Genomic DNA, 17,001 nt, shown 5'->3' on the forward strand with positions numbered 1-17,001 from the left:
CATGCGGTTAAATCTTCCACTACTATCAAATGACAGACGACCTGATTAAAAAAAAAAATGCTCCTACTTACCTGCTGATCTAACCTGTGTAAACTCTATGCTGCCATGTGTTCGTAATATAGCAGTATTGACCTTGAAGAAATTTCTCACTGCGTCAACCACTTAAAGCAGTCAGGTTCACCGGAGCAAGCCGCCAACCATTTCCTTTTGTTTATCATTTAAGTAGACTGGATATTTGCATTGTGCAAAGGATATTGTTATGCTTCTGTGGTTTAATGTTAGACAAGAGGCTCTAGTACAGGGTGTCAAATCTTCAAACTGGAAGAAATCTTAGAGGCAAAACCTACTTTTTTCCTCTTATACAGCTGCCAAAATCTGTTTAATCTCAAATTGTCAGCTGTTAGACCAGGAATAAGAGGAAAAACAGCAACCGATCTCTCCTAATCACGACTAAAAGTATACTTAATGCAGTATTCGTTAACTGGTAACTCCTAAATTTGTTAGTTGCTTTCTGCCTATTATAGCTATAGTTGAAAGCTAACTGGATGGTTCCACTTTTTTCGAGCGACGAAGGCAGAAAGCATGCTGATCATTAAAAAAAAAAAAAAAAAAAAAAAAAAAAAAAAAAAAAAAATCAATGGATTTGTTTCATGGTTTACAAATATTAAAAAAAAAAAAATTCAAGCGGACTCGTCAATTTTGACAACTTTACTTTCTTCCTAATCTAAATCGTATTTTTAGTGCTAATTTCGTAGTTTTTAAATAAGAGGTTCTGCTGTTAAGTGTATGGCACATAAATGTAATTTCAGAACTCAACAAATTTGTTTCGACACGAAATAAGTCACTACACTCTTAATAGTGACTACATAATGTACACTATTAATAAGAGAACAGAAATTGTGCGTTCCCAGAATCTGCTTGATCTAGACAGATCTATAGTAATCGCGAGAAGTAGTGAAGCTTAATCTAGAGCTACCAATTCAGCACCCAACGGAACGCGGGTGTCCCGGTCGTCAACCTCCATCCATGAAATTGTGTAATCTCTCGCGCTATAAGCTTACGGAGAACATCTCCTGAGGGCACAATGTTGTCAGATTGCCGCTAAGTTTAGTTATATTGTCCTAGTTTTATATTTTTGCTACTATCGTTACTCTTAGTCAAATAATTGTTGGGGTTAGTGTTAGTTCAAGTGCTGTTTGTAGCTCGTTCGCCACGTCTAAATTCGACAACATTGTTGATGCACTTTTTTCACGTTTTGTCAAGGTGTTCGGAAGACACCTCCACGAATAGTACCGAATTCTTCCGATACATCACACGCCAGATAAGTTCTGATTTTGGTAGCGCTAAGGCTTTACAAATCGTCGCGTTTACTATAGGTCAATACATGGGCGCCCATCAGGGGGCAAGGTGCGGCGCTCACCCCTAGAGGAAATTGTACTTCAGAATATCGAAACCGAATAGAATTTTTACATTAGTTACAGCAAAATTTGAAACTACATTTAAAACGTCGCTTATACTTCCCCCCCCCCCCCGTTGGAAACCACAACATGTGCGCCCTTGGGTCAATATGAAATCACCTTAACCCTTTCAGCAGATACCCTTATAATTGTGAATGCAGAACACTCACTACTTATAAACGTTGTGGTTTCCAATATACTCAACAGGTGGCAATTCAGTATCTGACAACTTATTTACTCACAAATGTGCTTGTGGCTAATTAGTGCACTAAACTCCTTTTTGGCATTTTTTGACAACTGAAAGTAGCATTCATAATTCTGAGGGTATCTGCTGAAGGGTTAACTTCGTGATATATATATAATTTTTAATTTATCAGTGAATTTATTTTAATTTCAACATTACTTTTTTTAATGGAGTGCTTCATTTGACATTTAAATTAGCTAAAATATAAAGGTAACAAAGAAAGTTGTCGCTTTTTCACTCATCTTTGAACATCGATGTCACCTGAGACGTACTTGGAAGATCAGTCCCAATCAGCATCAACAACCTTTTTGCCAACGTTCTGGAAGGGCATGGATTCCATCGCAGTAGAACTTGGTGGCCATGAAGCGAAGAAGGTATCAAGTGAATTTTGCACACCTACTAGGGATTTGAACTGGCGTCCTCTAAGGTAGTGTCCAAGGAATGGAACAGGTGATAATCACAGTGCAATGTCTGGGGAGTATGGCGGATGAAAGTGTTTCCCAACTAAGGCGTAGTGATGTTCCGGGTCATCCTAACCACGTGGGGATTAGCGTTGTCCTGTAACATGGACGTCTTTGCGATTCACAAGTGCTGGTTCCAGTTTTGAGTTTTTCTTTAACACGGCTCAATTGCTGACAGTGCAGTTGCATTGATGCTCTGACCAGCTGGTAGCAGTTCCCGATGCACAATGCCGCGCGCAGTCGACAAACACACTGGACTTTCTTCTGATGCAGTGCTGGTTTCGGCTGTTTGGGAACTGGTTCATGGGATGCTAATCAATGATCACGGCGTGAAGCTTCGTACAGGACCTGTCCAGAAATTGCTCCTTAGGTGGTCTACTCGCGTTGCCTTCTGGCTAAATTAAATCATGTGGGACTCATCGACCGAACTTGTAGTGCTTCCCAAGTTGGAGGTGCTGTCGAATAGTTTTCCCACTTACTGAATTGTAGTCCCAGTTCCCCACATGTCTGCCCACTGTTCGCCTCAATAGCTGCCTGAAGATCATTTTTGTACGTGTTGGTCTCCTGGCAAGTGGCGCTTCTTGGATTGTTTCTTCAGTCCTTAAGCCACCGCTGCAACGGCGTTTGTCTAGTTTGAACTCGTACAGCATGCACACCCTTATGACGCTGTGTGGAGGTCCCATGTTCACTGTCCGAAGTTCACGGTGTAACTGAACTGTTACAACCAGGTAAGATGTTGGATATAACCTCACCAACTGACCTTCGCCTTATCTCCACACTCATTCAACTCGCGGTGAGAGGGCCAATGGAACGCATACCTCCACAAAAAGCGACAAAATCTTAGTTACCTTCATATTTTCTCTAGGAAACTGTCCCTGAAACTCCAGAAACGTCTGATAGAAAATATATATAATTGCTGAAATACCATCTTTGCTGAGTTTCTACACAATCTGAGATTATAGAAATTGTATAGTATCCGACGAAAAGTGACACGTTGGTAGAAGCTTCAGACTTTAGCTTCTGATTATACTAAACATTGAGATTTTATGGAAACTTCCGTTCAGTTTGACTCATCTGTTAGATCAAACATTCGAATAGTTTCTATACATGTAAAGCATACGCAACGCAAATCATATTTTCGGATGGCTGATAGCTTTTTAATAGTGTCACGCTGTAAAAAGAAGCAACAAATTATAATGTTCAACGTAACATTGAACAGATGAATTTGCTACCGAGATTTCTTTGCAGGCTAACTGAACATTCTAGTACAGCGCTAGATCCTACTGGAAATCTAATCCGGATTTCATACGCGGGAGTTTTGGATATTAAACCACAGGAAAGTTAATTTTTTGTTGGAATCGTTATAGGTGCTCCATTACGAAGCATACTATGTTTACAAACTTTATATACTTAATAAAATAGATTGCAACTACCTCTAGAACCAAAAGGCGCAGACTTTCCAAAATTTGTGGGTGCATATCTATGGCGGGACGTATTAGCCTATGTTTTCAGGGAAGTCTTGATATTTGATTTATTTTTACTTAAATCTTTTTTGAACACTGAAAAAGGGCTGTGCTGTGATAAAGTAAAATATAGCTGTACTATAAAGATAAGTTGGGGCTGCCCCAGCTCAGTTGATAACATGACTGACTTAAACTCAAAAGAAACTGGTTCAAATAAATCCAAACTGAAAATCTTGTGTGTGGCGCACCTACAATATTATTGTGTAGGTGCCGGAGCCCTGGAGCACCCACGTAGTCGGCACGTATATCTGGAACGCTTACCTGTGTTCGACTGACTGCCCTTGGGGCGTATAAAGATAATAATAATAATAATAATAATAAAAGTGTAAACTTAAGTTTCAGTTCCAACTGAACAGCATTCAATAAATGAACTAGAAATGCCAGTAAGTGCCAATATGTTAACCACTACTCTACTCAGTCAGCTCCCTAAATAGTTATACATTCTATCACCTTTAAAGTGTATTTAGGCACTGAGACTACACGAACTGTACCGTAACTCATGTTTGGACGATACAATGTCTAAATTACAGAACCCAAGATGGTTCAGTTCTGCTCTTGAATCCTTTCTAGTTCATTTATTGAATGCTGTTTAGTTGGAACAAAACTAAAGAATGGTGTTACTTTTTTTTTTTTTTTTTTTATCTTGATACGCCCCAAGGGCAGTCAGTCGAGCACAGGTAAGCGTTCCAGACATGCGCGCAGACTACGTGGGTGCTCCAGGGCTTCGGCACCCACACAAATATTGTGGGTGCGCCGCACACACAAGATTTTCAGTTTGAACTAGATTTGAACCGGTTTCTCTTGCGTTTAAGTCAGTAATGTTATCAACTGAGCTAGGGCAGCCCCAACTTATCTTTATAGTGCAGCTACATTTTTATCACAGTAGCCCTTTTTCACGGTGTTCATAAAAGATTTTAACTAAAAATAAATCAAATATCAACACTTCCCTGAAAACATACGTCCCGCCATTGATATACATCCACAAATTTTGGAAAGTCGACGCCTTTGGTTCCAGAGGTAGTTGCAATCTATTTTCAATCTATGCAATCTATTTTCAATGCAATCTATTTGCAATCTATTGTAAACATAGTATTGCTTAGTAATGGGACACCTATAACGATTACACATAAAATTAACTTTCCCGTGATTTAATACAATGACTCCTGCGTATGAAATTCGGATTAATTTCCAGTAGGATCTAGTAAGTTGTAGATCCAGATTTCATATAGTCTAGTCAGCATAACTTGATCTAATGTCTTAATTACAGCTGATTGAAAAATTAAACGTGAGATTGTCTATTTTGTTTTTGTAGGGTCAAGCAGTAGCACAGCTGTGCAAGACTGTATCAGACGTTACTGTATATGGCGTAGCATCGAAAGGAAAGCACGAAAAGTTGAAAGATACAATCGATCATTTGTTGGACAGAGGCAGCGACTACGTCAGTGAAATTAGGAAGTAAGTGATTGTGATTAAAATTTTCAAAATTGTGTACATAAAGTGAAAGAAAGTATTTTAAGAATAAGCTTAAGTGATCTTTGCATTGTTCTTTTTAATCTGTAGTGCACATAAGAAAAAATAATCAGTACAGCTGTTGAATTGTGGATGTTGGATTTCAGTTGAAGTTGATTTTAAATTGAGTTGCTGTTGAAGGAAATTTACTTAACTTCTATTTGTGCACACTTTTTTTTTTTTTTTTGACAAATTTAAGGTTTAAATCGGTGATCGCCAAACCGTCGATCGCGAGCTACTATTAGCTCGCGGGGACACTTTCGATAGGTCGCGTTAACACTGTTTGGCAATAAACAAGTATAAGATTTTTATTTTTAAAAGTTAGCTCACAGTAGGATTTAACGGCATGGTAGCTCAAAAGCTTCATAAGTTTGGCGATCACTACTTTAAATACTTGAATTCTCAAACCTGGAAAATCTTACGCAAGTAACTATAGAACCAGACTCAAATGGTTTGTATTTATATCGGGTGAACTAGTTTGCTGACACTAGTTTCATAAGATACTGAAGATACTTCTAAACAGGGGGATAATTTAAAATCTAGTTTTAAATTTATTCATACGCCCTGTGGAGCTGCGCGACACGCTGGTTGTGAAACCGTTCATCTAATCTAATCTTCACACCTATGGAAATACTTTCTACTTTTGAACATTAAGAACTTAAGTGCTTCCAGAGGAACTAAGGCCTGTGACAAACATCTTGGCATTTCAGCTAAACGAATAAAACGCAAGCTTTGGCGTGACGTTGCCAAGTGGTAAAAGGGTGTGGCTATGGGTAAGCAAACTACAGCGCCATCAGGTGACAGGGGTTAGACGTGAATGGGTGCAAAATAAAAGTGGCAATACCGCTGGCCTCTCATTTGCTAGCAGCATTTAAAGGGAACTCGGAGCGCCGCCTTCAAATGCCAAGATGTTTGTCACGCCGTTTAGATGGCATATTTCTTGATAACTGAGCAAATTATATCCAGAACAGTGGTTATAAATTTATTCGCGTCGTCGTAAATCTCCGAAAATTGGAACATTAGGTGACTAACACTTCGATTATTAGGTACTGTGGTTTGTTATCAATAGTTTTGACCAATTCACTTCACTAGATCTGGTAACATTTCCTGTAATATATCAAACATGTACACTCACGTCCAAAATGATTGTCGCATATCTATAACTCTTCTTATAAGAATATAACTTTATTTTGCAGGGTACTTTTAACAGTGATATTGTGTGTATAATCGGGAAATGTATATTTGTGGTAAATTTCATAGGAAAAGTAAAAATACGAAAATTAGAATTAGTGAAACAAAATCTTGCTAAATGGACAAGAAAGTTGTACTTTAGTTTTCTTATTTATTGCTCTTTTGACATGAAATTTGCCACATATGTCTTTGCCGATTATACACATACTAACGTTATAAGAAATACCGGGCGAATTAATCATCAAATTATATTCCTACAACAACATATTTATAGACATGCGACAGTAATTGTGGACATGAGTGTACGTAGGTTCCCTACATATTCAAGAAGTTACACATAACATCCTGAATACGTAGGAAACATACGTACGGTATATTTCGTATATTATACAGCATGTTGCCACATCCTGGTAAAACTGTTTGGTTAACATTTTAATCATTTTTTCTCCGTGTAGTTAAATAAATTAAACTATAGGGTGTATATCTATTTCTGTGATAGATTGACCTAAGTAATTCGTATTTTTAAAATTAATTCGGCTAATGGATAAGCTGAATTTTGGTAGTAAATTACTCACGTTACCGAAATCTTTAGTCCAGATTGATCCAAATACCAGTTCATTGGCTTCGAACTCAATTGCTTGTTAGTGAATTTGACTGCCTGAAATGCCAATTGCGTAACAACCGGGGGTAAACAAATCGTATACAGTAGAAACTAATTTGTTTCAAAACTCCTAACCTGAAATATCGCGATATGAAACTTATTTGCTGAAGTCATTGAACTATAACTTTCATGTGTGCAATCTATCAAATGAGGAATATCTTTGGGGCACCGGGAATTATTGTACGTGCTTAAGAATTGCCATGTTAACTGTGAAAACTGATCGCTCTATAGTTCCTAAATTTTTTTTAGAAGAAAACTGCTCTCCTAGATTTCAGTTGAGCTAACAATTTCATCCACTAAGAGGGAAGGGAAGAAGTATACAATAGAAGTTAAAATGCAGCAGTGGCGTATCAAGAATATATTTCGCGAATGTGGAATTGCGCAAGGTAAAACGTAGGAGTGAAGTAAAGTTGCGTACCTCAATCGAAAGTGATGTTTAACTGGAAACGAAAAGCTAGAATGGTAAAGTTGATATAAAATTTTGTAATTCCCATTTAATAAGTTTCATTATAAGGCGGCTCCTACATCCGAGATAGTACCTTTTTAAACTGTACTTGCTGTTAAGAGACTGAGCACCAAAGATACTCCAATAAATAAGCTTACATGTATTAGCTCGTACGTAACAGATTTAAGGATTCATGATTTAACAAATATCCCGCAGAATGTTATATCTAGTCAGTAAGTAGAATTAAACAAAAAGCATTGGCATATATTTTAACAGAAATGGAATGTTACTGGCTTAGTCGTAAAATGAATTTCTTCCAAGTAAGAGCTAGCATCGAACTGAACTAGGCATAAGTTACTTTAAAATCTTCAAATAGTATCATCACATTACAAACTACAACCGCTCCTTCACTTAAAAGCTTAATAATACGGCGCGTGGAGGAGTGAGTTGTATGTCAACGCAGATCTTTTCAAATGATTCACTGTTTCCTGTCGACATGAGTGCATCTCGAATCACATGTTATCCCAGTGTCTCGCAAGCCGTATTACAGATAGCTTCTGGTGTCATTAATCCGTTGCTCTACAGGCTGTTTGTTCGGGGGGCCTTCGTGAGGTTTCCCTAGCAACCGAGAACTAATCTTCGTCACACCAATAATGCCCCCATTTCCCAGCCTATCCTGTCGTATGAAAGCTGTTCTTTTCTAGTGAAATTCCAAGTCTCATTTCGTCAAACTGTTAGCATAATAATAAATGTTGCGAATGAGATATAAAATAGATTAATCAGTATCCACACTAACCCCTGCGAAGAAAGAACTGATAGTTTGACTTGTCCGCGCTAGTTTCACTGTAGCAAAATATTGATAGTGGGGGGGGGAGTGATGAATCGGCATTTTAGCTTCGTCGGAATATTAGGTGTGCTAAGTTCGAACCCCGCAGCCGACCATAGTTTTCCACATCGCTGATATATCGTACCTTATTGCCACTTTGAGACTTCCATAAGTAAAATGTGAATTTAATAAATATCTGAACCCCTCAAAATATTTACGTGTATTTGGCAAGATTGTCTAGGATAAAAATTAAACAGAAATTCAGAAAAACTTACTAGGGTTCAGGTAAATCTTTCATAAAGAGCTTCCTCCTAATTGGACAAAATCCTTTCTCCAAAGAAGTGGAAAATGTCCTTAATTGATTGAATTGTTTCAGAAAATCACAGGCTTGCTTCTCTTCCCAGATAAGTGCCACTCCTAAATAAATCCTTAAATTGCGCTCTTGAATTAATGAAGTAATTTCTGTTCGTTTAGATAGGGCTAAAGATACGTCAATGTACAGTCCGCAGCAAAAAAACCTGCAAAATGAGCATGTGAGTTTGTGAAACGACGAAGTCTTTTGCTCCAAAATGTGTAGGGGAGGACAACGAGGCTTCTCCTGGCGCGATTCGTGCCACTTAAACGTTAATTTCTTGCGCTGTTAGGCTTAGTTTCGCAAACTTACATGCTCATATTGCAGGTTTTTTGCTGCGGACTGTACAAGTAGCCATATTCTGATTTCTGCCGTAGAGCCCTGAACATGGATTGCCCTCAATTGGACACACCATCAAGAAGGGTTAGCTAGTATTGCAAATTAAGGATAGGTTAGATAAGGTCAGGAGAATTTCCTCATTGAGTAAATATAGCACCTTCGTTAAAAGTTCGGTAATAAAGTGAAATGTAACTTAGCTTTCATGTTCTCTAACATGGAAAATCCAGCTCAAATCAATGACACAGCTGGCCGTGAACAGCGTAACTACAGAAAGAAGGTAGTCAAACCTGTTGCTATGGCAACAGCGTTCCTAACCACAGGCTTAAATCATAAATTGACGGAAAATTTGCCCAAATTGGACGTTATTACCAAACACTTTAAATCTCCTTACTAATTATTTCAATGAAACCTAACTTCCCTATCCAGAGGATTCTGATCTAAACTTGATCTAATAATAATAATAATAATAATAATAATAATAATCGGAAATTACTTCTCCCGAAATGTGAGGCGTCGAAAAGTATCACCTGAAAAACCAGACACGCTACCGATTTACGGTTCGCGGTACACAGAAATATCAAATAGAGCTCGTGAAATGGAGGTATGGTGTAGTAGGAAAAATATCGACAAATGGGCCATTAGGATTTTTTTAAAAAGGAACTATAAAAATCCATGTGAAAGGGCATACGCGGAGAAAAATAAAACTTTCTCACTTCTACTGCACATATTAACGAGGTATGACCATGAGAATGATTGTCAACAGATGGACTTCACTTGATCAAGAGTACTGCGGTACGTATGAGTTGTCCGAAGTCATGGGAGGACAACACGAACGTACGCCATTTGAGGGAAGGAAACATGATTCAGCATTATTTGACAGTGCACAGAACATAATGACAATGAGCATGATAGTAAGTCGAAGAACTATAGACTGACATGAGCGTGAACTTAGTCAATATGTATTCAAAATAGTGGCAGTCTGCTGCGATACAGGCATCGAGGCGCATACGCAAAGATCGCTCCACATAATGTAGCATCGCATGTGGAATGACCCTACAGGCTGCAATAATGCGTTATTGCACTTAGTCTGGTGTCCACATATCTCGGTAGATAGTCCTTCAGTTTTCCCCAGTTTAATAGCTTCAAATCTGGAGAACGAGACGACTATTTGACAAATCCTCCCAGTCCTAGCCACCGATTGAGAAACATTCAAACATATTGGTGCACTGTGAGCTGGGCACCCGTCATGTTGAATTTCCCTCCTTGTCTGAAGCGGTAGTTCCTAAGTTTTTTATATATATATTTTTTAAAGGAAGTATCAGCATTGTCCCATGTATGGGGGGGAAGGCCCAAGATGTTCAGACTATTCCACACCAGACTTTAAACTCCACGGGCGCTGACGCTCCACTTGGCGAAGCAAATGTGGATTTGTCCCAGACATGTTCCTTAGGTTAACGTTTCCGTGATTGGTAAAGGTTGCCTCGTCGGTGAATAGGATACGCGACAAATCTGGAGTAGTTTGTGCAAAACCGAACACTGTTCATTTCATTCCCATGTAGTTCCTGATGCATGTAGATATATGGGTGAAACTTGTGTATGCACAATGCGTAATAAACTTCACTCATGTCAGTCCCTGACAATATAACGGGACAGAATGTGTAGATTCCACAGTAACAGTGGCTAGAACGTTTGTTGCACCCACATCACCAGTACTTGTACTTGTTCCGCACATGTTGAGGCGGTGTCATACTTCCGGTGTCACTTCATCTTCAGAGCTTACCAAAAAGACTTCAATGGCTAGTCTGTCCGGATATCTCCGCGTATACACGGCATACTTCTGAGGCATTACTCCTGCATTCTTCACAGACCAGGATCATGTCTGCTTTTTCTGAATTTAATATAGTATTCACTCTTACCAATAAGACTGCGTGCTATGAACTAGCCCAATTTCGTGGCCCGGCAATTGAAGCTTGTCCAGCGTCAAGAACTCCTGTCACCTCAGACAGCATACGCACACTTACCCACACCATATCTGTTTGTAGAATTCCTTTTGATATTCAGTCAATCGCTAGCGTTTCTAGTTCGGTATTTTGTGGTACTTTCAGATGGCTCACGCTGTATACCTCCTGAAACAGTTGAATCTGGGAATTTCCCAGCCATTATTATAGGCTGATATTAAAATTTCCAGATCATCACAATCCTATCGAAAAGTACCGTACAAAAAGGAATACTCCAAATTAAAATTCCCTTAGAAATGAGGCCTACATGTTTCTACCGAATAATACCTCCCCCCTCTAGCCGTTTAACGTTGCAAGCTACGCTAGCAAAAAAAAAAAAAAAAAAAAAAAAAGTATGTATTTAAATATCTAAAGATACTAAATCAATAATAGCATGAATAAATAGTAATAAAAATTAACTGCCAGTGCTGGTAAACCCTGATTTTTAGAAAATATATAATTATATAATCTATTTATATAATCTATATCTATAGGACAAGTCATTGCATCACTTGAACGCTGAATGGTACTCTTGATTTCCAGAATTCTCATAACGCTGTATCTATAATTTTACTGTTGTAGTCGGATAGGTTTTTGGTTCAGAGTGCGGAGAAGTTTAGAATGCTCAAAAGCCAGGGCATATCCAGCGAAAGATTTTTTTTTTTTTCAGTTAATTTGTATGAAAATTTCTCATAACACGCACAATGTTGTAATTTCATTTTATAATTATTTTTTGGATGTTAATCTTGCCACAGAAATGAACGTTATTTTCTAGACTAATATAGCCTAATGTTCTTAAACTTAAAATTCCAAGATATCAAACTTCACATCAGTTTATTTCCAGCATAATCTTCCTCTAGAAAAGTACCCTAAAGTTTGACAGCTATTAATTTGAAGTAACAAGGAACAGACTGGCAAACATCATGCTTCCTGTGAATGGCCAATTGTGAATAAAAATAGCCTAGTGGCTGCTTTGGAGATGCTGAATGAAGAAATCCAGACATTTCTGGAGAAAATCTACGAGGATAGCTACTGCGGAATAAAACCTGTTGCTGAAAAGCCTTGGGTTTGGATGAATGTTTGATTGGCAGTTAGCCAACATAGACGAACGTAGATTAAAACGCATTTACACAGTGCGAGAGTACGCTGTCATTGTGTTGCTTGCACATAGATTAATGCGTTTATTCATACATGGCCCGGTATCTGCTTCCTGTCAGTAATTTTTCCCAGTATTCGTGGAAATTTAAAAAATCGAAAGCTTTGACTTGATATCTATCCACCATTGTGAAATAATTATTTGAATTAAATGGGAAGCACGGCTCCGGTAGAGCGCATACCTCTTAAGGTAAGGGTCCTAGGTCTGGTCACACAGCAGTGCATAAATAGGTTTCGTAGTTCCTTTCTACTTCCAATCCTTACTCTCTAAAATGGTCCCTTTTTTAGGACCCAAACAAATGATTACAATTCAAATTTACCCAAAAGATAAAACACTGCGCTCTGATAGGCTAAAATGACTGGATTAGCAGTCTGTTTTAACACAAAGGCCGACGTTTAGGTTAATATGGACCCGAACCACATGAGCTCCCACTGGAGAATAAATGTTCCGTATCATCGCTGTTTCCGTAACACTATTTTGTATAGTTATGTCGTAATATATAATCACGGAACGTCAAACAACTTAAGTAGCGAAATTAAGAGGTAGCGAACTCTTCTAAAAGGCTGAATGGCGTTGACAGTTTTCTAACCACTCTTTGTGGGTTCGATGGTGACGTAAACTACGAAATTGTAGAAGAACGTGCTCAATCTAGACTGCCATAAGTTTGCTTTCGGCTACCTCTTATCCGTATGTCTAGCACGTTTTTTTTTTTTTTTTTTTTTAAACGGGTTCACGTTTGGACGTAACTTTCGCTATCCTATTAGGATGCAACTGGAGTGAATCCCTCTTCAAGGGATTCTGATACAAAACAGTCGGAGTAAAATTTCATACTGTTCTACAATATAAACTGCTACAAAGATACAGGAAATTCACCGCACGCAAGTTAGACCTGCACGGGCCGAATTTTTCGGCCCGAGCCCAATCCAGCCCGGGCCCGAAATGTTTTGAAGATTTTCGGCCCGGCCCGATAAGTTTTCTAAAATTCTTGGCCCAAGCCCGGCCCGGGCCCGATATTTTTTTTAAAAAATTAGCTCTAGCCCCAATCTTTCTCAAAATTTAACCTAACCCTCAAACATTTTCTAAACTCTGGTTCACAACCTGACGCTTGCCTCCCAAATGGTACCATTGCCTCCTAGAACTTTGTCATCGAGAGAACAAACTCCATTACCTGTAACAAACATCTAATTTAATTGATTTTTAACATAAAGTGAAGATGGCAATATTGTTTACCGACAGGCAAAATATTCCCACCCCTTCTTGTTATATTTTGAGTTCAGTAAGGGTCAAGATCAGTGCTCAATTTACCGCATAATGCCTGCAATCCTCTATAGTGAAGTGGAGCCGCTATGCAATACAAACGTAAATAGTTATCGCATTCTTTGTAACATTTCACACACACACTTCTTCAACGTTTGGCTTTATTCCAATTATCGTTTAACGAAAGTCAATTATTAAAGAACTGCAATTAATCGGTCCCAGCCCGGCCAGTCCTGAAGAGAAATCAGTGTCGGCCAGCCCAAGCCCGGCCCGGCCCAAAGAAATAACAGAATCGGCCCGCCCAAGCCCGGCCCGTGCAGGTCTCTAACGCAAGTAACTTATTTCCACTTATTACTGTCAAATAGTAAGTATGCCAAGTGTTAATTTGTAAATCAGTATTTGATTTGGGTAATTAACATTTTTAATAAGACTTCAAATAATGTCCCCGCTGCAAGATATCCATCTAAGCAGCGTTGGAAGATGTTCATAACTCATCGTAACATTGCCGACGGTAGTTGATCCGGTCCTTCAACTCAGGAATGGTGGTGCAGCGCATGTGAAGTCGACCCCAAAAAGAAGCCAGGACATGAGGTCGGGTGACCGTGGCGGCCAGGAAATCTTACCATAACGAGAAATTACTCTTCCCGGAAAGGCTTTTCACAAGAAAGCCCTGCTAATTCCGGCTATGAAAGGTTGCTCAATCTTGTTGAAACGATTGATCCACATTCAACATCCGTAGTTCAGGAACAACTAAGTGTTTGCAGCATCTATAGCGTTAACTGGTGAGTTACAGCTGCATCTATATCGTCCTGGAAAAAATAAAGCCCAATAATCCCAAAGGAAGTACCACCACACGAAACACGAGAGCAGTGCAAAGGCTTAATGTATTGTTCATGCGAGTTTGCATCACTTAGTAAAAAATTTGTTCACAGAACCACATAACTCGAAATTCCCTTCATCTGACATGGTGTGCAAAATTTCTGAATTTTCACGATTACGCATAGTTATGCAGAACTGATCTCGTGAAACTCAATCGCTAGGCTTAATTTCATAAACAATTTGCAGCTATAAGGGCGAAAATAGATATTCGTGCAATATTCTGCTGAATAAGCGATTGGACATTTGTAAACATTCGGACTGTCGACAAGCATCTTTCTGGGCTACTCAATATTGTGGCACGAATAGTTTTGGTAAACCTACTCGCTAGGTTTTAGTTCTGTGGCGATCAATATTGAAACCACAAGTGACTCATTTCAACTTCTGTTTCAATAGCTTAAGGTGATAAAACTTATTCTTTAGGCAAATGTTACTGGAAACTGCGGTATGAGCTAATGTTAAATTTCTCTTACCGAAATATTAGTATCTACATATAAACTATACACACACTTCTAGTCAGCAAGTGTTCACTTTCATTAACAATACATGTAAAATTGAAGATCTACCGTTAAGTGTGTTACTTAAAACTTTCTTACTCTAGCATAATCATAAATTTTAAAAGTAAATCGGTGACATATTTTAATGTTTTGTGCGCTCTGACCTATACCATAAATTGTTACCATAATGATCGATGGGTTATTTTGGGTCCTCTTTAAATTGAGCTTAAATTCCAGTCGTTAAATTGTGCTTTTTCAACTTTCAAATTATTTTTTTTCTTTTTTTTAAAAAAATCTTGTTCTAAACTTTTCAGCAATGATTAAAATATTTTTGCATTTACGATTCTGTAAGACTTTTTTTTTTTTTTCCTTTTCTTCAGATCATCACCCGAAGGTTTGGATATAGTTCTCGATTGCATGTGTGGGGAGGAATGTTCACGAGGCTATTTACTTCTTAAGCCTATGGGAAGATATGTACTGTATGGTAATTATAATTTTCATTTTGGAAATTAAAATTGACTAAACTTAAAGTGTATTATTAGAAAATATTGGTTTGGCATGCACTTTTACTAGTCCAATTTTGGAGTAATCTGCAAACTAATCTAATTGATCTACAAAATGTATAAACACATACCTGAATTTCTCTAGTTTACTATTTAAATTAGTGAGAATTAAAGGTAATATTCCTATTTGCTCTTAGCATATTTTAGTTCTTGTACTGAAGTTAGCATTTCCAACTTTCAAGAGATCAGAGCTAACTTGCGGTAAGAATATGCTAGTGTTATTCTTACTCCGCAGTCTAATTGCGGATCTGGGTTTGAAACCAGCGAAAGACTGGATTTGTTGCAGTAGGCAAATATAGGGATGATACTTGGAGCATAGGTCCAGGCACTTTTGCATTTTTTCATTAGGAAAAAAGTTTGGGTGAAGTATATTTAATTCAGATTATTTCAAAATCGGTCTTTTTCAACTTAAAAAGCTACCACAAAATTTAAAGGTGCTTGCCTTATGTGAGTCTCATTGAAGAAAATGAGATTAAAAAATTAACTTAATTTCCTTCGTTAATTTGTTGTTCACTCGTACTCCTTTCCAGTCTTAAGATGTGTGTAGGTACACAAAGTGACGTACATAGAATTTAATCGTTGAAGGTTCAAGATCTTAATCTCACTTTCAGAACATTATGTATGTAGTATATATTTTTCCTACAATTGCTTACTAAAGGGGGTTTCAAACCACCTAGTACGCTACTTGCTACATCTATCGTCAGTAGATAATAGTACGCCCCAGAAAGAAATGAACTTTCAAACTACTTCCAAATGCAAATTGATTCAATAATCTATCGACCTATTAATACCTTTTGATTCCTGTTTCTAGTTTAATTATCCTGATTATTCTCTAATCACACTCTTTGAACAATTGAAACATTAGTATCATTTAGACTGACTTACTGTAAATAGTGAATATTGTCGCTCCATCCATCATTACGTACACATAGGAACGTGTTGCAATCTATTTGCAATTGTTAAATTTACTAATCTTCAGAAATATTTACTGTATTTAAGAATTCTCAGAATAGATCTTAAGTAAATTAGAAAATCTTTTCCCTAAGAAACAAAATATATGCTGTTTTCTGTAGGTACTTTTTTTTTCTTTCTTTCTTTCTTTTTTAAGCCGAACCTACAAACTTTTCGGAAATCAGTGATCATACTGGTGAGAAATTAGTTCGTAAATAACTTCAATCTCTCCCAGAATTTACTCCTGGACTTTACGTTAAAACAAAGAAATAATTTTGCTTCACTTTTTTTTTTTTTTTTTTTTTTTTTTTTTCTGAAAATATTTGTGTACAAATATATTTAACTAGAAAGATCTATTTAACGGTTTGGCTTCATTTCCTCCACTTTGTCTTGAATTCTGGAGCTTTAAGTCAACTTCGAGTTATTCAACTTTCTAATTTTAAAATCTTTTTTCAGGTACCTCTCATGTTGTTACTGGTGAAACTAAGAGCTTCTTCAGTTTTGCACGATCGGTGAGTTAAACTAGTATCTTGCGATTACATAAAGATCGAACATAGGATTGCATAGCTAAAATTAAGTCTGCTTGTTCTAGTTGCACTTATAATCCATTGCCGAACTCAGAAATATCTTTGCTGAAACTTTGCGAAATTACTTGAATGTCTTTGCATAAGATGGGTACGGTAATACTTAAATTTC

At 37.7% G+C, this 17,001-nt stretch overlaps 1 protein-coding gene across 2 annotated transcripts in view; it reads left to right on the forward strand.

Annotated features, from left to right (window-relative positions):
• Positions 1 to 17,001, forward strand: part of LOC145687403 (putative NADPH-dependent quinone oxidoreductase VAT1L) — a 126,057-nt gene that overhangs the window by 97,777 nt on the left and 11,279 nt on the right. For both annotated transcript variants that reach the window (XM_081760862.1, XM_081760865.1), the window contains exons 4-6: positions 4,998 to 5,140; positions 15,172 to 15,275; positions 16,762 to 16,817. In XM_081760862.1, coding sequence (XP_081616988.1) covers positions 4,998 to 5,140; positions 15,172 to 15,275; positions 16,762 to 16,817 — 303 coding nt within the window. The remainder of the gene's footprint in view (positions 1 to 4,997; positions 5,141 to 15,171; positions 15,276 to 16,761; positions 16,818 to 17,001) is intronic.

Source organism: Thermobia domestica, chromosome 1, assembly GCF_964235325.1.
Source record: "Thermobia domestica chromosome 1, izTheDome1.hap1.1, whole genome shotgun sequence".
NCBI lineage: Eukaryota > Metazoa > Arthropoda > Insecta > Zygentoma > Lepismatidae > Thermobia > Thermobia domestica.